Source organism: Dysidea avara, chromosome 12 (assembly GCF_963678975.1).
Source record: "Dysidea avara chromosome 12, odDysAvar1.4, whole genome shotgun sequence".
Lineage (NCBI taxonomy): Eukaryota > Metazoa > Porifera > Demospongiae > Dictyoceratida > Dysideidae > Dysidea > Dysidea avara.
In genome coordinates, this window is record NC_089283.1 from 25,723,487 (window position 1) to 25,746,888 (window position 23,402).

At 39.7% G+C, this 23,402-nt stretch overlaps 1 protein-coding gene and 1 long non-coding RNA gene across 2 annotated transcripts in view; one reads left to right on the forward strand and one right to left on the reverse strand.

The window, feature by feature from the left end:
• LOC136240868 (DNA polymerase alpha catalytic subunit-like) overlaps positions 1–23,402 on the reverse strand; it is a 36,261-nt gene that overhangs the window by 12,714 nt on the left and 145 nt on the right. The window contains exons 2-29 of the mRNA XM_066031933.1: positions 23,198–23,401; positions 23,073–23,149; positions 22,895–23,023; positions 22,791–22,846; positions 19,938–20,155; positions 19,727–19,883; positions 19,098–19,146; positions 18,838–19,053; positions 18,729–18,791; positions 17,850–17,978; positions 17,473–17,611; positions 17,317–17,417; positions 17,211–17,267; positions 16,594–16,681; positions 16,386–16,537; positions 15,779–15,989; positions 15,472–15,544; positions 15,379–15,418; positions 15,281–15,322; positions 15,181–15,228; positions 15,011–15,133; positions 14,859–14,964; positions 13,443–13,546; positions 2,508–2,765; positions 2,235–2,267; positions 2,095–2,187; positions 1,952–2,040; positions 1,443–1,547 (exon numbers count right to left, since the gene is read on the reverse strand). Of these exons, the coding sequence (XP_065888005.1) occupies positions 1,443–1,547; positions 1,952–2,040; positions 2,095–2,187; positions 2,235–2,267; positions 2,508–2,765; positions 13,443–13,546; positions 14,859–14,964; positions 15,011–15,133; positions 15,181–15,228; positions 15,281–15,322; positions 15,379–15,418; positions 15,472–15,544; positions 15,779–15,989; positions 16,386–16,537; positions 16,594–16,681; positions 17,211–17,267; positions 17,317–17,417; positions 17,473–17,611; positions 17,850–17,978; positions 18,729–18,791; positions 18,838–19,053; positions 19,098–19,146; positions 19,727–19,883; positions 19,938–20,155; positions 22,791–22,846; positions 22,895–23,023; positions 23,073–23,149; positions 23,198–23,401 (3,160 nt within the window). The remainder of the gene's footprint in view (positions 1–1,442; positions 1,548–1,951; positions 2,041–2,094; positions 2,188–2,234; positions 2,268–2,507; positions 2,766–13,442; positions 13,547–14,858; positions 14,965–15,010; positions 15,134–15,180; positions 15,229–15,280; positions 15,323–15,378; positions 15,419–15,471; positions 15,545–15,778; positions 15,990–16,385; positions 16,538–16,593; positions 16,682–17,210; positions 17,268–17,316; positions 17,418–17,472; positions 17,612–17,849; positions 17,979–18,728; positions 18,792–18,837; positions 19,054–19,097; positions 19,147–19,726; positions 19,884–19,937; positions 20,156–22,790; positions 22,847–22,894; positions 23,024–23,072; positions 23,150–23,197; position 23,402) is intronic.
• Positions 9,383–12,193, forward strand: LOC136240871 (uncharacterized). Its single transcript, XR_010694011.1, has 3 exons — positions 9,383–9,461; positions 9,512–9,593; positions 9,682–12,193. It is a non-coding gene; the product is annotated as an uncharacterized lncRNA (long non-coding RNA).

Consider the following 23,402-nt stretch of genomic DNA (forward strand, 5'->3'; position numbering starts at 1 on the left):
TTGTTTCAAAATTACATCAGAGGAATGCGTGCAAGTACCATGTTTACAGTGTAATCAAGAAGAAGCTGATGGATGCCTTGCTACAAAAGATGGATATCAGGCTGTAGTTATCTGCTCAGAAGATACAGATGTTTTCATCATGTTACTAGCTTTCCATGATGCAATTGGAGTACCCTTATTTCAAGAGTGCAGCACAAAAATATGGAAAATAGTTATAGACATAAAAAAGTTGGTTCTGGTGTGGAAATGTGCCAAGCCCTAGTTGGTATTCACACATTTACTGGGTGTGATACTGTCAGTGCATTTGCTGGTAAAGGTAAAGCTCTGAAGATGCTGACTCACAGCAAGGATCACCAAGATACCTTTATGGGATTGGGTAGAGTGTGGGATGTGCCATCAGAGTTAATGAACAAGCTTGAACATTTCAGTCACGTGCCATCTCTATGCTCTTAAGACATCTTCTACTAAAGTCAATGAGCTAAGGTCTGTGCTAAGAAGGGAGGTTGAAAGCCATCTGCTTCCACCTTGCAAAGATTGCCCAGTTCAGCACGTTCTTCGATCAAATTTTCAGGCTGCCATATGGTGAAGATGTTCAGAACAGAACCCTAGTATTCCAACTCCTAACGATTATTCGAATAGTGTCATATCGATCGAATAGTCAAATAACCGAATAATCGTTTCAGCATTATTCTGAAGGTTCATTGCTTTTTTTTGAGAAGTGATCCATCCCAATAACACAAAACTGCATGATAGCAATGTCTTTGTGGTAGCTTCTAATTTTATGGTGATACTATGTGTAGTAATTATGTGACATCACAATTATGCAAAATCATATTATAAAACATTTTGTTCACTTTTACAAGTCATAATCTTCTTCTAGTTCATCTTGAAGTTCATTTATGGCATCTTCATCATCATCAGCATGATCAGCCTGATTGCCACGGTCCTGCCACTCCTGCAGTCCACACACTTCTGTACATCTGAGTCCATTAGTCATACAAATGGCAGCTCACACTTCTTTGCACAATTGCAAGCTAGAAGATCTAAAATAGCTTGGGGTGCTGGTTGACCAGTCATCCAGTGTATCAGAAGTATAAGTTTAAAGAGTAATCGAATATTCAGTCGTTTTGTTCACAATTATTTGAATAGTAAAAATTGCTATTTGTTTCAGCACTAGCTCAGATGGTACCGACTGACCCCTCCAGCTCATGGACTATAAAAACATTTTTTTAAATATCAATATTATCAACTACCCTAATAGAACAGTCACTACTCTAGTAGAGCAGTCATTTCTGTAGTTTGGTTAACCGAGAATCCGGATAAGTGGGAACCGAGAATCCAGATAAGTGGGGTCTGGATGACTGAGGTTCCACTGTATATCAAACCTTATACTAAAGGTCATAACTACACTTCATGACATCATATGACATCATATGACTCACTGGCCAGTGTTTCTGGCAATATTGCTCCAATCACGTCGCACCACATCCAGACCTTTAACCTCCTTCAAGTGACTGCCATCCGGCTGCTCTAGAAGTGCCGCATACCTGTGTAACAATGTGGGGGGGAGGGGTAATGTAGACATAACAGCACACACAATATGGCATACAGCAAAAGTGTAATAGTGTACTAAGAGCCGAGCTAGTTTGTAGACAATTCCACAATGTTTACCACTTGAGGAATAATTGTTGTGTACATGTGAAGGTCACATGACTAAACCAGTCAACTTGACAACGTGTCATTTGTGTACAAAGTGACCTGTTTAATGTAGCCACCTGTTTAGTAAGGTCAGAATTCTTTATGGGTTATCAGTGATATCACAAACAAAGTTTTATTATTAACTGTTACAGGAGTGGGAATTCCCCTGGGGACTGGCAGGGAGAGGTGCCCATATCCTACAATCAAGAGTAAATAATGGAAGAGACTCTTGCTACAATAGACAAGTACTAACTTTTTCTTTTTCAACAGCAGCATGGTACGGAAGATTCCATCAATGTCAATCTCCAACAACTTGTAGCATTTGTTGACTGCAGCTTTCACCTGCAGGAATGGGTGGGGCTCTTACACCACATGACATTATCAGGATACACCCACCTGATTACCAATCTTCTTGGCCTGCTCAAGATCACGTGTTTTAGAGTTGATCATAATGGAGTCTGTGTCACCATAAATTACCTCAAGATTTAACTGTATTTCATAGTATTTAACTGAATTACTAAATTCTATGCTGTTACCTTTTCAACTAATTCTTTGGTGCTTTGTAAAATCTATTAAATTTATATGAATCCCATGACAATAAATCCAGCAAAACCCATTAGTACTAGAACAGTTGGCCATTAGCAATTCCTAGCCAGTTTCATTGGCTGCATTTGGTCAGATTGTGTTCTGTGCTGTACACTTCAATGAAGCTAGCTACAAAAATTCAAAAACTTCCTATTGTTTAAAAGTGGGTGAATCTTTAGTTCTAGTACTGTCCATGACAATTATTCTAGCCAATCAAATCTTACCTCTCGTCCTTTGCTGGTAACCAAGGCAGCAAGGTGCTTGGCATAGAATCGTGAGTGTGTGAAGCCGAGACATCCATAAAGGCTGTTAGCTGTCAACTTGAGTGCCTTCTGGGTGATGTCATATTGTTTATAGTCCTCAGGTTTGTTGGTTGAGTCCTTCATTAGCGCCTTGACTTTACGTCGTCGCTCAACAAGCACTCTAATCTCTGACGGTAACACTCCACCTTCTTTTGATTCTCCAGTTAGTATACTAGCAGCCTGTGGTGGATCATGTGAGCTGATCATTACATCAGAATACATACTCAAGTGTTGGCCATACTATACTACAATACACACACAAAAGTTCCAGAGGTTACAATGTTAGGCTGTGTCAAGCTCGAGATCAGTGTGACCATTAAGCTGGCTCTGGAGATCAGTGACGGTTATTTCTGGTAGTGGCAAATCGGAACTTCGTGCTGAGATAGTGTAGCGATGTAAATGGATCTACAAGGTAACTGGCCTGTTCTGGCACCATTAAAGATACCACCACAGTACCCACAGCTTAATCTCTTAACTTCAAATAAAATTTTTAGTTGGATCCCACTTCTGACACCTTTGTAATGTGTTGTATTACATAAAGAGAGCACAACAGCAACTCTGACATAACCACAAGTAACAATGTACAAAATATCATAAAACTATATGTGTAACTACAAACTATACAAGTGTTACTGTTATACACATGAGACCTATTACAAGCCAAGGGTAGGCCACTTCCATATGGGTTCAGCCTTGGCTGGCTATTTGTCAAATAAATTTTGCGGACGAATCAGGATTTATGTCATAGAAACATTTTGTCGGCACAAAGGATATGGCACCAATATTCAAATTGGTAGCAGTGTAAGGAGTGGGATGAGGCTAAGAAAAAAAATTACCAGTCCTCCCTCCATGATAAGTTAGTTGATTCTTATGTAAACTTAAGTGAAACAGCTTGTGCTAATTTGGGTAACATAAAGAAGGTGTTGATGGAGAGAGTATGAATTGCACGTGACACAGTAGCCACAGGGCAGCCACCATCAAGGTGTTTGTGAGAGATAGTACTATACTGAAACTGTTCAGAGTCCTGTACTAATGAAGATTATTAACAGGTATAACCGGCCTATACATATGTCACCAACTCTAGCAAACCAGCTATTTCGATAAGTCACACTGATGTCACAGGCATTGAAAGGATAATAAGCACACCAAAATTGGAATAGTGATGTCACACCAATTGTAGTAGTATACACTACAGGCAATCTGTGTGGGTGCTTTCACACCTTTGAAATGTGCTGTCAAAGTTGTTCAGGTGAAGGTTGTAGTGTCTTAAGGTTACTGTCATGAGTTGCCTTAGTAAGAAGTACAGTAATTGTTGTTTCACACTTTTACAATTTGACCGGGTCACCATGAAGTCGTTTCCACCACTACTTTCAAAAGCAGTACTTTAGTATGGGAAGTTTAAGCGATCACGAAAGTCTCTATAACTTGGCCTTGACAGTTTTGCCCACAGGTTTGCATAAATCAAAAGTTTATTGTGACAGTCAACACTGCCTGTTTTGTGAGAGAAGATCTGTCCTTATAAGACAAACTCTGTAATGCAGCTTAAACTGCAATCTCAAGTACAACATTTGGAGTGTAACAACTGTATGTGTTCAAGTCATGTAAACTTCAGATTCAGAAAGAGGATTCAACACTAGTTGCTGTTATTGCCATTTTAACAGTCCCCAGTAGTTGTTATTGGACACTGACATGGAAATCCTGTTGTTAAGGTGCTATCACTTGTAGTAGTGTCTTCTCCCTTGTCTTGCACTGTAATAACATCATATTTCTTCTACTTCTTCATCCTCTCCTGTACATAGTTAACCTAAACCTTCTTCACACACATCTGAATGGGTAAAGCAACTAATTCTCCTATACATCATTGAATACACAATGTATACTATCTATGCAACAGTACTATAGGATGTATACTATACTCACCAATGAGGATGGGATGAATCATTGTTGCTAATGACAATGAAACACTATTATTTAGTGATTTTCCAGAAGATGTAGTCACTTGTTGATGTCAAGAAGATATTAATGTTTACTGACTCTGCTGAAGTGTGTGTGTTGGCAATGCTGATGAAAAGTTTCTATACTTGTGGCATTACCACAATACTGGTCATCCAGCAGTGGTGGTGTGGCATTACAACAAAATATGGGGTTATCCCTGAACCAACTGCTGGACTCCAAGCCACCACCGAGGCAGTCACTACAAGTTATAATATAGCCAATCGGATACTCTTGAGACCATTAGACAAACTTTCATACCTGAAGGTGTTGAGATATAGTGGAAAGGGCGTCGACCCACTTGGAGAGAATTGACTTCATAATTGAGAATGCGGGCAGAGTCCCCACGGGGCTACAGATCAACATAGTCCTGAAGCTAATGATGATGATGACTCCTAAATTTAACAAATTATTGGATAAGAAAGTGACAGCCAGTGGGGGTGCACTGCTTTAAGTAATTTTGCAACATCTGACAACCATCAAAAACGACAACCAGACTCAAAGAGAAAGTCAGACAACTTGAGCCAAATGAAGAGACTGCCAAGAAAACGGTCTATAAGAAGCCCTTCTTAGGAGGTCAGAACTGTATGTGGCCTCCGAGACCAGAAGAAAACACAAGAAGAGGAAAGGTGACCACACCAGTAACAATGTAGGCAAAAACAAGAGAAAGCAAGATATTTTGAATTCACTGGACTATGTACTGTATTTCACTTGCACAAATTTCACTTTACACAATTCACTGCAATTCACTCTAATAATAATTATAATTATATTTAATTAACGCTCTAATAATAACAAAATGCTGTGCTATCCCTTTGATGCCTTGGCAACCATGCCATGACCAAAACAGAGCCCCACATAGCCACGTCCAGCAGATGACCAAAAGTAGCAGGCCCTTGGCTCCCATGAGAGGTTCTTGTACGCTCGGTTGAGAAGTACGTCCCAAATCTGTGGAACACCTATTGGCTTTGTGTATTTCCTGCTTATCAAACCTGTCAAACCTGTATTATCATTTTCAGTCTGTTCATTACTGTTATTGGGTCATTACTTTCACTTGTAAGGACACGTCCGGCTATCTTATTTTGTCAAAGTGTCTCCTACATTACAGAGTAACAATTGTCACTACTTTGAACCAACGTTCCAAGTTGAGACCTCTTAATAATGAGTCTTCACATGTCACTCACATCAATTACGAGTGTGTAAGATAACATGTTATGAACTATCGTAGATGTCAGTCTATCCCAACACTAGTCACCAGACTGGATGGGTGGTTAGCAAATATTGAAGCCTGACAGAAAGAATGGAGGAGGTAAACTTGTGGCATTACTGGGGTCCAAGTGAAACAAATGGAATACAAGTGGATCATGATATACAATTGCTATTAAAATTGTTCATGAACTTTGTATCCCACTAAACCAGTTTATTGATGGCTTTACCACCAGACAATATTTTGGAGCCAGCAAATTGAAGCAGTATTAAAGAAGAATCCCAGCAGCACATGTTGGCACCCCTTTGATTATTGGTGGACAGACATGCATATAGAAATTTAGAAGTATGTCTGGTGGAATCTAGCTATGATGCTTTGTGAAATTCAGGATGTTTGCAGTTGCCATCCCAGAGAACTTTGAGGGACTATAGTCACTGTATACTGTTGCTTAATGTACAGTGTTTGTACAGGTGCGTAACAACCACAGGTGCTCCGGGTGCTGGCGCACCCCCTATAATTTTTGATGATAAAGGTTTACTAATATAAGGTGAGATCATGTGATTGCTTGTTAATGGCGAGTCATTGTCCAAAGACATTGACCAAAAATCAGCGACTTTCTTGCTAAGACACATCAGGCTAGGCCCCATAACATCAGTAATGTAGCTAATAGTATGATACTTATTGATTCAAGTAAAGAATCAGACACCCAACAAGAACTGGATGTGGTGACAACTCAGGAAAAGACCACATGTTCATCAATTTCCGTTGATGCTGTGGATAGGAGAGAAAAAAGCGAAGACTCCCAGAAGAGTTGTGGGGATGTTGAGCTGTCAATGCCACAGGTTAGTGCTTATAACTCCCAGATGTAGAAGAGGGTTCTATTGTAATGGAAGATTGAGTGGCTGAAGATGATATTGCTGCTATTACCGGCATTAATAGGGTAACTGCTGTAGGAAATATATTCATGAATGGTTGTATACGCATGCGTAATTGTACTGAGCTTCATTAAGAATATGAACACACCGTCATCAGTATGTTCCTACATGGTGCTGTGAGCTAACTAGAACCACTACGCAGACTATCATAACCCCAGTTCTGATTCCCTGGTGCCGGTTAGAGGCACCGTATAAGGTGGAGTGCTCGTAACAGTTGATCAGTTTTCTGTTGTATTTTTTCTCTCCTAGAAAATGGTGGAGATCAGAAGTGTCCACCAGAGCGAGATGGAGAGCATTTGTTTGCAGACCATATGCCACAGCCACAATGTCGCCAGTCCCAGAGGATAAAGAAGTCAACTCAGCGCCTCATTGAGGACTCAACCTGGCCATGAAATGTTTAACTGACAACTGGTAGTGTTTACATGCACTCACTTTATTATTGTACATTTTTTTGCAGGACTATATAATGTTGTACACTTGATGTAAGAGGACTTTTGTAAGCTTTTTGCATTACCTGCCCCCAAAAAGCTTGGAGGGGGGAGGTGTAGGAAATAATGGTTGTATACGTATGCGTGATTGTACTGAGCTTTATTAAGAATGTGAACACGCCATCATCAGTATGCTTCTACAACTGCTTGTAGTACTGCTCTGGTACCACAGCCTTGCACCTGTGTTGGCTGTACTGACTACTAATCAACCACTGGAAGTAGCTCAGTCAAAGCCAATCCAATCCAATGCTAGTAAGGAAGACAGTACTACACAACCAGCATGGTACAAAAGATATCCTTGGTAACTGTTTGCACCATTCGATACAAAATTTATTGCAGAGTTTGCTGCTTGGCTAAGCAACACGGACTTTTATCAGAAGCACCGTGAAGCCCTGGAGAGGCTTGAATATAGGGCAACCAGTGTTCATATTGCTAATCTATGCAATAAGGAAGTTGCTGCTGACCAGGAATTTCACAGATGCTTTTCAAGGTACTGTGAGCCAATAGATCTCTAAGTAAGCAGGGTTTGGCTTTCAGAGGACATAATGAAAGCTCTGAAGCATTTCAGGACAATTTGTACTAACTTTTACTATTGCAAGCAGAAGATTGCCCTAAAATGAATGCATGGTTGCAGAAAAGAGAGTACATTTCACCAAAGATTGTAAATGATATAATACAATCAGTGGGCAAAGGATACTTGATAGTATAGTTGATGACATCAGTAGTGCCCAGTGGTATGCTGATGAGGCCAGTGATGTTTCAGGTACTGAGAAATTATCTGTGACAGTTCGATGGGTAAACAAAAACTATGAGGTTCATGACGATACGTTGGGTTTGAATGAGCCGAATGATACCAAAGCTGCCACCATCTTTAAAGAAGTAAAAGATTGTCGATTACTCAATGTAGAGGCCAGGCCTATGATGGGGCTAGCAATATGAGTGGAATAAGGAATGGTGCTCAGGCACTTCTTAAGCAAGAAGAGCCCAGAGCCTTGTATGTTCATTGCTTAACACATAGATGTTTCAAAGATGTGTAAACTCCTTAGAGACACTCTAGATTTTTATAGTTCAATTGATAAAATTTTCTCCAATATGATTGCATCTATTTGAAGGTCTGAAAAATGAGGTTACACCAAACACTGGTGAAACTTTGCCGTCATTAAGAACTCTCTGCCCAACTTGTTGGACAGTGAGGCATTCTGCTATATCAAGTATTTTAAAACCTTGCAAACTGCAATTGATAAAGTCCAGGAGGAGCATGAGTATGCTGCAAAAGCAAGTGGGTTACTGAATGTAAGAATTTCATTTTTTGGGCTAAAGCTATCATATCAGATCCTTGCTCCTTCTGAGCAGTGTTCTACTGATATCCAAGCTGTGGATATTACTGATAAGGAAGCAATGAAAGGGGCCCATTTGCTTGCATCTCACCTCACCTCAATGCGAAATGACCACATCTTTAATCGCTTTTATAAGCAAACCTTTCAGGAGTCAAGGTCGTTGACTGAGAAACCTAAATTTACTAGAAATCGAAAAGTACCACATAGAATAGATCATGGTCATCTGCACCACATCAGCATTCATGTGCAAAGGATAGGTATCGCCAAATCTACTACAAAGCAATAGATACAGTAACAGAAGAAATAAGGAGAAGATTTGACCAATCAGACATTCATATGATCAGAGAAACAGAAAATCTGTTACTTAATTCTGCAAATGGTACATCTACCAATACACTACCACAAGACATAGTAAATGTGTTAATAAGTGATGTGGAGGTAGAACACTTACACGTTCAACTGTGTATGTTGCCTGATGTAATCAAAACAGCACTAGAAGAGGACATTAAAATGTCAGAACTGTAGCAGATGCCATACTGAAGTCTGAAATCTATCAAAGCATGCTTTCTGAGGTCAACAAGCTACTTCTATTATACTTCACCTTTCTTGCTTCTAGACTGAATAATTTGTTGTTAATGCACATTCATCAGGAAAGAACTGAAAAGTTAGATTAGCTGTACTTGCCAAAGAATTCATACAGTGTATCTGTCAACTCAAGAAGGTTGAACTACTAGACAGTGACAAGCAATTATTTTGTTTGCTTGTAATAAATTAAATAAGTGTGCCACAGTGATGCATGCACACATGAGCGTAATACTGTATAATTTTTTTTTTTAGTGAATCGTATATGATTTTGACAAGATGCTGGTTTTCTGTGTGATGCGAGGTGAAATGTCAAGAACTATTGTTACTACACAGTAAGTGTTTAACATATGAATGAACTGTTCAGTTTTTATATTGTTTATAGAGGTCGAAATGGAGCATCAGAGATGTTTAAAGAAGCAGGCTCTCATAACGAGGGTCAAATTGTATTCGTAGTGATTTATTTGGTGAGTGCGACGTTGGCACATGGTTTAACGTTTTGCAGAACTTTAGCTAGTTTAAGAATGCAAATAAATGTTCTTTCTTTCCGTACAGTTTGTATATTGTTCATAGAGGTCGAGAGAGAGCTCAGCAAGAAGTAACAATGGTAGCAATTAGTAACTTCATCATGAAAGAGACAAGATGACACACACACTACTGTGTTAATCTTAATAATATTAACCAGGCCAGAATATTAACCTAGAGGGGGCCTGTGCCCCCCCCTAGATTAACCCCTGTTAACTATAAAAACACAGCAAGCTAGCAAGACAGAACCAACAACTCCAGTAACAAACAATACTTCTCAATAGCGACCTAACGAAGATCTACAAAGGGTTTGCACACAAAAAGTATTGTGGTGCGAATTATAAAAATGCCTAACAACCGTTGCTAGTCTGACATTTGTGAGGTTTACTTTTCAATGGTACACATTGGGGCTAATACACTTACTTGGTCACCATGCTTTTCCAAATAAGGGAATCTCTGTCACAAGCTAGGATAAGGTTAGAAACAAACATTAAATACTAGCACTAAGTTGGACAAGCGTAATGTCAATTTTTCGTAGATTAGTCGTACATATTAACAATTTGTACAATTTTTGACAATGGCTATGCTAGTTTATACAGTGACTAACCTAGCGAACCTGTTCCATTCTACACTGAACCATTGAGAATGGCTGTAGCCTTCGCTCGCTTACCTCACAAATGTCTGACAAGCAACGGTTGTTAAGTATTCTACGAAAATACATCATAACGCATCATGCATGCAATCCCTCAAAGTGTAAATGAGTGCTATTAAATTGCAGGCATTTTCAATCCGGGGCACTTACATGCCACTCTGTTGTCTGACACTATAAACAAGAGCAAGACAAAATAAAGTGTTCAAATCAACACGATCATGTGCCAAAAGTCATTGGGAGCAACTGATGGAATATTCATTGAATTTCAAACCAGTGTAGAGGAGCCAAGTGAGGTCAATGTTGTTTATAAGAAACAACATCTCCTTCCTGAACATGGAGATTCTCAGAAGCTTTAACTCTGGTGAAAATGACCAAGAAGATGGCAGAATCTGAGGCTATGTTGGATTCAGCTGCCAAGAACCAGCAACGATATTCAGGAAGGCAGCGACCACCAAACACTGACAACACCAGAAATTGTTAGCTATGTGGAGAACCAGGGAACGTGTACCACTATTGTCCTTTAAATGATAACACTAGGCCAGTCTGAATGATGGACAGCTAGCCAAGGCCAAAACTGATTCCCATCAACCTCAGGAGACATTCAACACCCTACACCTAGTAATCAAGGCTAGTTAAGATCAAGGCTAGTCAAGTAGTCACAGAGTAACATCAATTCTAGGTGTGTCGAAGCATCATGAGCCATACCATCACTACTGGGGATGACGTAGAGACTATCACTTGGTCTGATAACGTCTTTCTCCTGTACTGTCTCTTTCAAACCTTATGAAGCCGACATAGGCTGAAGAATCGGTAGGCCTGCTGTAGATATATAGTAGCTAATAGCTGTGGTGGAGCCTTTGGGCCTGTAGCTGAGAGCAAAAGTGAAAACAAGTGACATTAGGCCAAGAAGTTCAGATTTCTACAAGTTTGGAAAGTGAAAGTCATCAAAAGATGGTACTGGTGTAACAGTCCCCACCAACAATAGTAGAGCCTTACAGGGCACAGGTTGTTGCTGAGAGCAATAGGATTTGTCACCCTGGGTTCTTTGTGCTGAATGACAATGTGCAATCTAGAGTGACAACATGGTGCAATCTAGAGTGACAACATGGTGCAATCTAGAGTGACAACATGGTGCAATCTAGAGTGACAACATGGTGCCTAACAAACACTTCACTATAAGATTGTAGACTAATTGGTTTGACTAACACACTTGCCACTTTCCAGAGGCTAATGGATTGCAGATGAACAATGTGTTATTGGATGATATTAAATTCAAAATTCTCATTGTGGAAATTACAATAGGAATGCGGGAAAATGGAACAATTTCCCATATGGGAAAATCATATTCCCAAGATGGGATGCCAGCTTTGGGACCTGTTCTATAGACATACATTAAACACAGGTAAATGCAACCTCCAAATGTGGTGTCCTTTTAAGGTAATCATACATAGATGATGAGAATTCATGATCGATTTCCCATATGGGTAAATTGTTCCATTTTCCCACATTCCTATTGGAATTACCACAATGGGAATTGCAAATTTTTTCCTGTGATTATTGTCTACAGTTCTTCCTTTGACAAGCACCTACATCACCTTTGCAATGTTTTTATTGCTCTACAAGAGGCACATCTTCAATTCTGACCCTCAACACCACCACACTAGCTTTGTACAACCATTTTAATTCTGTAATCTCACATCTGGTGTTGTAAAGCAATAATACATTGAAATTGTCCAAGTGCCCCTTTAGTGTTTTACCTAGAGCATACAGTATCGGTTAATGGTATCACCTGATCCCCAGGAAGTGGCTGCACTTCTCCAATTTCCCGCAGCACAAAACTCCAACCTGCAGGAATGCCTGAAGCCTTGGGAACCATTTATGGGAGTTTAGCATCTGGTTAAGGCCTTGATCAACTCCAACATGTTGACATCAACTGCTTGTACAGTGTATAAGTTAGCACCAAGGTGTTCTTGTGACCCTCAGGGCTCCATGCAATGGCTCACACTACCATATTTATGGGTGCAGTTACGATAATAGTCTGTGAGACCTAGAAGTGATTTAGCCTCAGTGGGAGGCAGTTCAATCGTCATCATCAGCCACCAGTCACACTCAGATGGTCATCCCAACTCGGAGTACTATTATACAATAGCTTCATAACTACTCAGGACAAGTCAAAGAAGACTACTGTCATCAACTTTAAATCCTCAACACCCCAACACCTCTACTCTGATATAGTTCAGTCAGCAACATAATGACTCATCATGTGAGTATATGTTCCTACAACTACTCAGCCTCGACACACCTGTAGACCCCCTAGTTGCTATAGTGACCTTAACTTGTGAGGACATAAGATTTGAAGGGTGTAACATGTAACAGTACACACACTTGTGTTGCTAGATAATTACAATTAGACTCTATTTAGGCTGTTTATAAATCTCATATACTCCACCTTGTTTTCTAATATACTCCACGCCTTCAGGCACAATATAACACATGCTCAAAATCTAGGTTTATCCAATCACTATGCATTGTTCACGTGCAGTGATTTAACGAGTGCGATTATTTCATCACGTGAGGATGCGTAGTTGCCATGGCGCTAGTATTATCGCAAGAAAACCAGCCGCTTTTGCCAAGCCTACAGCAGAAACAGCCATGGATGAGGTAAGTAATCTGAGTGTAATGTGAAATAGAGTCTAAAACAGTTACACGGGCAGCATGTGGAGTCTATGAAATTTATAAACCCTCAGGCCCTTAGTAGGGCCCTTAGTAGCACCCTCGCTTCGCTCGTGCGCTACAGCCCGGGCCTTCGGGTTTATAAATTTCATAGACTCCACATTGTGCCCATATAACTATTATGCATAGTTATACCATATAGTACATTGCTTCTTGTAGTTATACCAGAGTTCTCTTTGAGCAATACACCACATTACACCAGCTAGACATTGCACCATCCTTCTGTATATAGCTTCGAGGTTTTGGAGGTTAACAGTGAAAATTTTATCCTTCAAATATTTATGCCTCCAATATCATCACTACCTCTTAGCTGGCCAAGTGATTAGCAAAATAGCCAAACCCTTTGTACCAGTCAAACAGTGTGTCCACCATCTTAACTACTGTACCAATCACAACAATCGCTTACCTCAGCAAATCGGTTGATGGTAGTGAAGCAGATATTATACTCCTGAATGATGGAGGGGTACAAGCTGTTGAAGTCCAGTAACAATATGTAGTTGTCATAGAAACCTAACAAAATGGTTTCAATGTCATTAGACAAGTTTTTCTTATAGACAAATTTATGTACAAAAATAAGCCATGTGAATAGGTGAAACAGGGGCGTATGCAGGAATCTTGAAAAGGGGGTTTTCACTACAGCTAAGTGACTGTTATATTAGAGTAGTTTATGTTGTCTGCTCCATCAATCTTTCCCACTAAACTTGTATAATACTACTACTGCAGTAACTGCACCAAATTGATATTGTTATTACATGAGACACCACTACTAAGATAAAGATACGTAAAGTGTCCTGTTACATGATGAATCCAAAATTCTGGAAACCTAAAATACCATTTTCTCCATGTTCCAAGGACAAAGGGGTTTCCTGAAGCCTCTGGAAGCCTCTCCTGGGTATGACCCAGTGATAAATTCGTGACATGACATTACTTGCACAATTATTAATAAGTGTCCACATACTAGATGGAAAGCAATGAAAAATATCCTAAAATAAGTGTTTCCTTATATCCATGATGAATTTATGCAGGCATCTGAAGTTAACAGAGAACAGAGTAGCAGCTGTTTAGCAATGTACAGTGAAGGAACTGATCAAGCTGTTATAAACAACAAGTAGGTGTTGGGTACATAAACAAACACTTGGTTTGTTGTCAACGTTACACATGACAGTTTTACACAGGTGCTAATAACCTAGCCCCAGTCTGTGGTAAATTCTAATAGTACCATATTTGACCAGTAAATAGCTGTGGCTCATATAATAGCCATCCCCGGATAGTAGCCGCTCCACACCCTAGAATTATTATCATAAGAGCTGTGGCTTGTATCTGAATATACTGATGTAAAAGTTGATAAGACACATATGAAGCAGAAACCAGCAAAGGAATTGTTTTAAGTCAGTTTTTGATAGCTGCTATAATGAATAATAGTATTGAAGGATAATTAAACAAGGTCAGTCACTGTATAAACACCACAGGCTGCTACCACACGAGCTCATAGTAACCACCCTCGGACAGTAGCCACAGGGTTTCCTAGCTGAAAGCTATAGTAGCCGTGACTGGCCAAATATGGTACTCTAAACATGACATTAATTATTAAGTCCTTACAATAAAAACTTGGTGGATTATGTCCTCAAGTGTCCACATTAACAGGTGTAGAGTGGACTCCTTGGGACAAACTAATAGTGCGACCTAATTATCAAGGTGTCCTGATTTACTAAGGGATACCTTAACCATGTGTCTGAATTATGTAGGTGTCCTTAATTGATTGGAAAGTAACTTGTACTGTACATAACAACAATCAATTAACACATGGGATAAGGGGAATTACCTTTCTTTGGTTCCAACACTAGACCACCGGAATATGCTGGCTTTTTTCTTGAACTCTTGCTCGCTTGAGCTCCTTCACTGTTGACATGAGCTCCTTCATCACCATCCTACCAACATCACAACTCATCACCATGATAGTATATATATTCTAACCTCTACTGGAGGAGGTGGGCGTTTATTAGGTAACTTATCAGGGCAAATGAAATCCTTAGACGTGAAGGCATGTAACAATAAGAATTCATTTCTCTCTGAACGTCCACCCAGCAGTGTACGTGCCTAAACACATCACCATGACGATGAGAACACAAGCTACAATCCCTTACCAAAGTGTTTCCAGCAATCGTTGTTATCCGATAGGCTAATGGTAACACCTGTAGTAACACCATATGATGTCATCACTGTATCACATGATCCAATGCTTACATTGAGTTCATACATAATGCTGAGGTTGCAGAATGCTTCATCCTGTGTTTGGTAATTTCACTGTATTTCAACAATATTCCATTATATTTCCAACTCACCATGGTGTGGTCCAATAAAAATTTCAACTTGTCAGAAGAGCTGTGGCATACGACAAGGGGAGCTTAAGGAATGTGACTTATAACCGAGCATACCTGAACATATTCAAAACATCATGTTTATCCAATGGAACGTGAGGTTTTTTCTTTAGCAGTTGCTGCGTCAACTCTGTCAAAAAAGCACCAATGAAATGATTCTAAAAGCCAGCCAGTTTCATGTGCACATGCGGAATTGTCCACAGATCAAGTATAATTAATTTTATGACATTTTCTCCCAGCAAAAATGACATGCATCCATAATGGTCTATACTATCCAGAATTTGGGAGTACAAAAAAACTGACAAAGGTTTCCAAATGGTTTTTCCAATCGCTTAGCTGGTTTGCAAGACTCAGCCCCACCCACCTGTGAGGTCATAGCTCCTCATCCTAACAAGTTCCTGACATGACAATCTAATGTCACACACCAGACGACCACAGCACATCACATGAGCTCCGGCTTGCGAGTTGGGCACCTTTGTACGACGTAGCCGACCGAGACGAGACCATTGTGGCACTTTACAGGCTTCCATTCGATGTAACAGAACACTGAGCGTCAGGGAACTGATACCATGACCCTGTGAGGTAACATTGTACACTAGTATAGCAGCATATTCTCCCAAGAAATAAAATTTGTAGCTAAGGCCACAGAAATTAATTATACGTTTCCGGTTCCCTTCCTGGTCATTCTTTTCCTGAATGAATTGCGTAATCACCATAATATAATTTATAAAATTTTATATCTGTTGAAAGGTCACAAATATTGTATCTCTTGTACGCACTGTTAATGATGTACTAACTTTATACATTAACTTTGTTTTTCCCTATAATTCCATGTACTGCTATGTCAAATGTAGTGTACCACATCAAAAAGTTAAAATATGAAAAAAAAACAAGCCTGGTCACCTGGTCAATTTTTGGGGAATTGGTATGACCAGAAACATGTAATGTGCACGCACACAAAGTATACTCACCACTATAATATCGGGGTCCATCTTGTTTATTTTAGCCAATAGAAAGGCTAAGAGAGCTCGTTCATTTTGCGTCACTTCACATGACAACTTTGTTGCCTTGACAACATGAGTGAAGTCATATGGTAATGTCTGGTTGTTAGGACGACAGATCACTAAAATATTAACCAACCAAAAGTGTCAATTTTACATGACAGACGGACAGACTAACCAGAGAAGTTCACACAATGTGTCGTAATGAATTTGACAGGTTTGTCCAGTATGAAGTGTTGATTAACCAGTGATCCTGCTGCAACCACCTTTGATGGGATAATACGACTCAAACACTATAATGATTATTAGACTGTATATGTTCTATTAGAGTAGTTACACATAGCCCTGTATGTACAGTGGACTTCTCTTAAAGGGAAAATTTGAGGTGAGGCAAACCTGATTGTTCTATTAGAGTTGAGCGTAGGTGACTGCTCTATTAGAGTATCTCTATCTGTTGCAGTACTTCTAGAGTTTCCTAACTTTTACCAAGGCAGCTGCCTCAATGGTAGCTACACCACTGGACCTTCTGTATAAAAGGACAGTTTCTGAGGTGCCTATAACAATTTTATCTCTGAAAAAGGACAACCTCCTTATAAGAGCAGTATAACTGTAGTAAAATCAGTTGGTCCCAAAGTGTCTGCTATATAGAGGTACTCCACATATTCTAGTGCTCCACACAAGTTCAGACAATGTTGTGACTAAACTAACAAAACAGGTATCAGGATGATGATGATGATGATGGAGCAGTTTAATAAGATGCTACTTTTAATAAAATATTAAAGCAATATTGATTACCTCATCAACATGTGTCCTTGGATTTACGACTGTCTTTATGGCAAGGCCCATAGCAACCTGAGGGGAGAGGGGTCATGATGACACACTCCAATTAATGTTCACTCACCAGTGGGGGTGGATCAGCCTGGTTACCAGCCACACACAAATTGGTGGGATTGTCAATGGCACATTCTATACGACACCAGCTCTTTCGCTGAGTTACACCACCTGCAGTAGTAGCAATAAGCCACACCCACATACAGCAATAAGGGTGTGCACTTACTGGGATTCTCAATATGAAGCCAACTAGGTCCTCTCAGCTTCTTGGCTAATATTAGTTGCTCAAGGCTACTTGTGGTTGTGCCAAACACATGAGAGAAAGTCTTCCCTGAGGCTGTATGGGGCGGCACCCTGTAGTCTGCCTGTAATTAAGTATTTGAATAGAAAATTAATAACTAAACAACTAACAGACGTAATATTGACATTAAACTAAATTTATTCCCACAGTTGGTTTACATTCACCAAGTTCTCTCTCATTTCCCCTTACCAACTCCTGTTACCAGCTGGTGAAGCATATGGTAGAGCCGTAAACTCTGCAACTGTCAAGCTACAATATCCCATACATGTATGCCCCCAGGCACAACTATGAACACATCTTACCGAGTACTTCACTTCAAGGTATTCACTGCAGTCCGGCACATCAGTCTTTTCAAAGGCATATCTCTTTGTCACCTTCTTTGATGAGAACCTCATGATACGAAATGGCTCTGCGTACATGTCATTGAACTCCTGGGGGGCATAAATAACACATGCTCTTGTTATGATTCTACCAGCAATTGACAAAGGTCAATTCCAATTCCAAACAAAAGGCGGATCTAGGTGCATTTCTGTGTTTCGACAGAAATCCCCTTTTGAATTTAGCCCAGTGGCAGTTAATGCTGTATTGACCAGTACTACCATCGTGTTTCAGTAACATATGCATTGAACTAGCATCCATTGTATCTATTAAACCATCAATTAATTTGCTTTTCACATCCCAGTAATCCACTACTCTAATAGAGCAGTCAAGTAACAACATAACTTTTCCCTTCTCATTTGCTTATTTCATAGTTTAAAGGATCAGATTTACTAATAAAATCTAACCTCAGAGCTTCTAAATTCTTGGCAATGCCCTTGGGCACCTTATTCTATAGCTACTATATATTTTTCAGAAACCCCCTTTTTCAAATTCCCAGATCCGCCACTGCAAACTCATGACCATGACCAAACAGCTCCACAGGTGAGGTTCCTCAGACACTCCCTGAGGTGCTCCCACCCCCCACAAATGGTGCTTATCTATTATTGGAAACAAAATACTCCAGTGTTCCCTCCTATTAACTTTTCCCTAAAGATTGCTTCTGTCCTGCTACTTGTCTGTCATAATACAAGTCAAGGGTACTATTCTGTCCTGCTACTTGTCTGTCATAATACAAGTCAAGGGTACTGGAAATTGGCAACAGCTCTGAATCAAAGTAGTTCAACACCACCACGTGTACTCACCTTGTACACATCCTGTATAGTAACATCTTGATCAGTTGGGTCACCATGGAGAGATGATAGCACCTGGACAGCTAGTTAACACTTGTCTGATGTCACAACGTGTCATTACCTTCTTACGGGGTAGGATGTATAAACAACGTTGTATATTCCGCACTATGACACAACAGCTCACATGACCACCAGCCATGCCTACTTTTCCAAACAAGAACACAATTCCCGGGAGACTGGGCTCTTCATATGCATCTATCCAATAGAATTGCAGTATTTGTTTGCCGTCAATGTCTTGGACTGGAAGTGATGAAGAGTCAACATGGACTTGTGAAACCTGGACTGGGAATGAAGGTCATAGAATGGACAACAACTCCATACCTGTTCTGGTTCTCCACGCACAGTCTCCCATTCCTGTTCCTCATTAATACTATAACAGATCACATGATCAAATGTAACGGACTACACACAAAAGTCTATATAACATGGACAAGTTGTATGTGAAGTTTATTCATAGAAACAACTAGGTTGACATTGATGAAAATATTTCAAACAATTACAAGTCATAAAATAGAGCACCTAATTCCATCTCGACTGTTCTGATAATAGTTTATGGGATATCACCAGAAACTTTAAGTCTTATAAATTTGGCAAATCTTTAACAAAAACTGTACAACATTCATATGTCATAGAGCACTTGACTGCTCTATTAGAGTATCTTGATGCAGGAATGCAAGCAACTTACAGTAGAGCAGGTATCTATGAGACATTATTTTTAGTATGTAGGGTCATTCTCTACATCTTGAGTATTTTGATAAAACATCATCAGATGATTTTGTAAAGGTCAACATGGTGTTGTTCCTAAAGACTACTTTGATCAGATATAATTGTGTAGCTAATACTAGCTATTATTTAGCAATTGTAGTTAAGCATTTTGTAATGTGTCATCAATATGTTTCAGGTACAAAATATCTCTACTGTATTGGCATATCATTAAACCAATGGCTCACTTTATTGATATGTCATTTGAAGTAGCAGTGGTTTTATCATCAGTGCTTGATCCAGCTGGATCATGATCAACTGGCTTAGCAGGTACATCAAGCTGATCAAGATCAGAGAAATCAACTGGGTCATTATCAAACATGTCCATTGATGCAGCAGCAAATTCTAACCAATTAAACACATTAAAAAACATGATACTATAGCAACAAGAATGCTGACCATCATCATAACCACCACTGGGTCCTTCATAGTTATCAGGCGGGAAGGTCTTGTTGGAGTTACTTGAAGGTTTATCCTCTCTAAGGTGTGTCTTTGGCATCTTTGATTGTGTCACTGGTGTTGCTCCTGATACCCTGGAGTGTGTTGTGTTGTCATGTGATGTCATCGTGCTGTCGTGTGACACCTGCAGTCTCCGAGGCACCACCACACCAGGTGTGCTACATATAGAATACACTGAATTTAACATGTATACAATCACTAGACTGTTCCTTTGAATAGTAAACATTTGTAGTAGCAATTGCTACACTACAGGTGGACCTACCAACTTCGCTCAGCTGTGTTGCCTGTTCATTTAGGACTGTACACAACTCTTAGTAACAGCAGATATATCATTTACAACACAGTCATGAAACAGGTGTTAAGAATTTTAAGTTTGATCAAGGATCATAGAATAAAAAGGAAGGGAAACAAACCTCCAGCCTATACCCATGACTGAATTAGGGATTAAATGTTCACTAGTATATCTGCAGGTGTAGGCAACCTCCCTTGTTTCCCTAATTTTTTTTCTTCTCTACTTAAAATTCCTAATTTTTCCTTATACTTACATTTAACTTTTTTTTGTAACATTATTATGACTGGTGAACCCACGCATACCACATCAAAAGAAAGGATGGCACCAGAGTTAATGTTTTCATTTGAACACACACCCAAGCTATCAATTATTGACTTGAAAGTGAAGTGGTTGTGTTCAGCCATTACACAGCGTTACAAAGACGCCTCTGCAATCAATCCAGTCACTACGGAACATGCCCATTTACAAACAGGAAGCCATGCATGCATTGCACTACTGTGAATCGACATCTTGGACTGTCAGCAAAAAGAATTGGGACACAAAGGAGGCCATGATGTATGCATTTTACGTACAGTGATGTGCCAAAAAGCACATCTTGGGATGAAGCGATGTCGAATATATATATATTTTTAAATTGTAGCCAACCCGGAGGCTTGATTTAAGTGCCGACCACCATTGTAGTGCCACCTATAAAAACATGCATGCATACTCAGCCACTTGACATATTGTAAGTGTTATGGACAGAAATAATTGTTAGGCGCGTTCGCTATTCTTCTTGACATGAAGCTGTGTACAGAAGTACAGTGGAACCTGTGTTACGGTCACCTGGATTAAGCGGTCACCTCTGCATAACGGCCATGGTCACGAGGTCCCAAATATTTTCCCATACAAATGTATGCATTGTGGTCTGCATTAAGCGGTCACCTCTCTAACGCGTATAACGGCCAACCAACAATTTGCCTATGAATCACTGTATACATAACTTTCTCCTTCGTATAGCGGTCGCTACCTTTTATGGTGGTTTGTTAAGCCAATTTCCTGGTACCACGGCACTGTTTCAATTAATGCGCAATTATCACACTTCCTGCCTTTCAATGAATACTTTTCAATGAATACGATCAGGCTTTATTACTTAAGCGTATTCAATAGTTATAACAAAATCCTGAACAATTTAGTATCTGTGGACAAAGACTATTTTTTTACTGTTAATACCAACCCCACCCGATCAAATGGACTCAAACTTTACAAAAATCGCTTCAACACTACTATTAGAGGTCATAGTTTTTCACAGAGAATCGTCAATGATTGGAACACCTTACCCCACGAAATTGTATCTGCACCTAATGTACTGATCTTTAAGACTAAATTAGATATATTTTTATATCACCGCCGGTTTGATTTTATTTAGATGTATTTGAGATTGGTTATTATAAGACTTTGTCTTCCTTGTACCAATTAACAAATAATAATAATAATAATAATAACCAACATTCATAGACTCACCTTACCCTTTCTGTACTAAATATTCAAACTGTATTGCGGTTGGCGCGAGCCTCTTATAATAATTACTCATTTATTACGGTCATAGCCACTAAAATGCTGCTGACCACCTTATGCAGGTTTTCTCTATAACAGCCACCTGTATATAAAGGCCAGATATATCTGGTCCCAAGGTGACCGTTATAGACAGGTTCCACTGTACTGTGTAACATTATTATAGTTGGGAGTAACCATGTCAAGCAGCTGATGCTATTCCTGGTACTCCACAACTTTGACCAGTTGTAGCTGATGTCAGGTTAACATTCTACAACAATGTCACAACCAATAGTACAAATAACTGCGACAAGTTCAGTAATCTAGTCCAGTGATTGTATACAACTCTGAAAATATTTTTTTTTTGGCAGTATCTCCAAGTGAGGATAACAAACACAACTCCCTGTCTAGAGAATCAATGATATCAAGTGGTCTAGTAAAACACCACACTAGACACTCCTCATACATGGACCACACTTATCAGACAAGTCTTCACATTTATTCACTACATAATGTCAGGGGTTAATCTAGGGGGGGGGGGGGGGGGGGTGGGGGGTACAGGCCCCCTCTGGGTTAGCTATTGTCCCCCCTAGGTTTATACCTAAAGCCTTGAGAAATGGAAAGGTTTAATTGATCCCAAAGTTGTTTAATCCAATGGTCAATATTCAATGGCATCACAGTAAAATTTCACCAAAATTGAGTATATTTACACCTAAATTTTCAAAATTTTCCTGGGGGAGCATGCCCCCAGACCCCCCTAGAATCCGAAGTGACTTACTTCGCCCCCTCTAGGTTTATATTCTGGGTTGAGCCCTGCATATGGTTTAGACATTTTGTCCACATCAGCCACAGAGGGTGGAAAAGTGACAATATTTATATAATTGACTTTTCGTTACTTCACATCTCCAAGTATTCCTATATAGCTTTAATACTCTAGCTATCTCAACACCCCTCAGTTAACATCATACCTCCTCATTGAAGGCTTGCTCTTCTTAATGATGGGAGTGGCATGTTGTGATGATGACTAATATGGCAATATGACATTCAACTAGTTTACGAAGGTGACAACTACCTTTAATTCACTTAGGATGTCTCCAAGGAGAGCATCAGCTTCTATCGACGATGTCTCCTCCACTTTCTTGTGTTTCTTTGATAACAACATGCTCTTGATGTTGGTCGGCTTGTGTTGCTGTGACTGCGACTAACAACAATATGGTATATTTAGCAATAATGTGTGTATTTATAGACACCTTTTTCTGTTTTCTGCGTTTAGACTGGTCCGCTTCCTCGTCAAATAGTTCCCGTCCATGTTCCGTATATCGTCCATCTGAGAGGTACAGCACTGCATCACGTGCTGCACATAAATTGGACCTACCATCGTCCTCTATCCACTCATCTTGTTGACGTTTACGAATAATATCCGCATACTCTTTCTCGTCCACGTATTCGAAAATTTCTTTAACTTGTTCACCTTCGTAGTCTATCTTCTCGCCGCTCTTGCGATGTTTTTTGATCTTGTCAAGAATGGCACGAGATTCTGGAACCTTCCGCTTGCGGCTACTTCTCCTTGAATCATTATC